The sequence below is a fragment of the Laccaria bicolor genome, genomic scaffold (genome assembly GCF_000143565.1).
Source record: "Laccaria bicolor S238N-H82 LACBIscaffold_18 genomic scaffold, whole genome shotgun sequence".
In the NCBI taxonomy this organism is placed as follows: Eukaryota; Fungi; Basidiomycota; class Agaricomycetes; order Agaricales; family Hydnangiaceae; genus Laccaria; species Laccaria bicolor.
The window spans coordinates 243696-245067 of record NW_001889889.1 but is presented as its reverse complement, the minus strand read 5'-3'; the positions used below and the strand labels follow the sequence as shown (position 1 = coordinate 245067).

At 48.7% G+C, this 1372-nt stretch overlaps 1 protein-coding gene across 1 annotated transcript; it reads right to left on the bottom strand.

Annotated features, from left to right (window-relative positions):
• Positions 1 to 179: 179 nt before the first annotated feature.
• On the bottom strand, positions 180 to 1262 carry LACBIDRAFT_328730 (uncharacterized protein; the record flags this gene model as incomplete). Its single annotated transcript, XM_001882738.1, has 4 exons — positions 180 to 347; positions 411 to 530; positions 616 to 868; positions 922 to 1262. 4 exons carry the CDS (start codon positions 1260 to 1262, stop codon positions 180 to 182), a joined length of 882 nt encoding a protein of 293 aa, XP_001882773.1.
• Positions 1263 to 1372: the final 110 nt, after the last annotated feature.

Here is a 1372-nt window from a genome sequence, read left to right as displayed (position 1 = left end):
GCGAGGGCGTAGAAGTAACTCGAGTCCTCTGAGGAAAGCATCGTTGAGCAAGCAGTTATCGAGAGTCCAATGGCCTCCCTGTGCACGTAAGCATAAAGTAGAAAAGGGAAAGAAAATGAAACTTAGACGTGCTTTGACTGTAATCCCAACTTGGTCCAAGAGATGGAGGACAATTCTTGCTAGCCTCTTCCCGTTGTGGCTTCCTCGAAGACGGTGAAATGCGATGAGTGTAGAACGCAGCTGAAGACCCTTGGTAGACTTGTCTCTATGTATCCAATGTGCGGTAATGGCCAGGTATGGGTACCGAGCTTTTGTTGACCAAATATCCGCCGTGTAGGAAATTCGTCCTGGCGCATCCTAGAGTGAACAGTGAATACAAGGAAACAAAGCGGTCAATTGAAACAACATACCGCTAATTCCTGTTTTAGGACCTTGAAATATGCATGCCATGCCTTGATAATGGATTCGCGCATCTTCGTTCGGCGGGGAATGTCTTTGTCCTCGAGGTCCTCACGTAAAAGCAAGAGGAGCTGTCGAAATTCTGGGCATTCAACAACATTTATAGACTGCGAAGAAGGTTAGACTAATACCAAACATTAAAAGTGCTTGACCAACCTGATCGTCTGCAACGATGAAATTCAGAAGATGCTGTATCAATGCCTCTTGGGAAAATGGTGGACGTTGTGTTCCATGGGGCGCCGGGGCTGTTCCAGTTTCGCTCGCGAGTGCAGGGACTTTCCATCTCATTTCGCGACACTTCTGGAGATATGGATCCTTGTGGCGGCTTAGGAGGTGGTTGCGCAATGGACCATTTGAGGTGCTCGCTGAGAAGCTGCCTGCACCCTGGCGCAAGTCTATCCCATTCGCCCTACATAACAATCCTTGTCAGTACAATGTATAAAATTATTGAGGACCACATACCTGCATAGCTTACATAGAGTTCTGCTTACTGGAGGCGCCTTGGATCCGCGTTCAAAGAAAAAATCAATATCTGGGGCTGTTCGGCTCCGTGAGGGTTCTGAGGCTCGCTCAGAAGGCGTGACAGGTCTGGTGGAGGCAGCAGAGCCAGCTACAGGCTCGACGCTCGCGGGAGAGATCGGTCGTTGTACATCTTCATCAGCAGAATGTTCATCCAAAGGAGTGAAGTCGAATTCTTCTCCAGAACCGGGATCGTCACGAAAGTTGACTGGCACTGCTCTACGGCCAGCTGTACGAGGAGGTGCTGGCTGCTGTGTTGGTTTTCTGCCTCTACCTCGGGCCATTACGAAGCTGGGTGATTTACAGAGATAGAGACATTGTTTCGTATTTTATACAGAACCATAGCACCTCACATGCCGTTAGCGCGTGTTTCTATCGTAATTAATGTAACAGT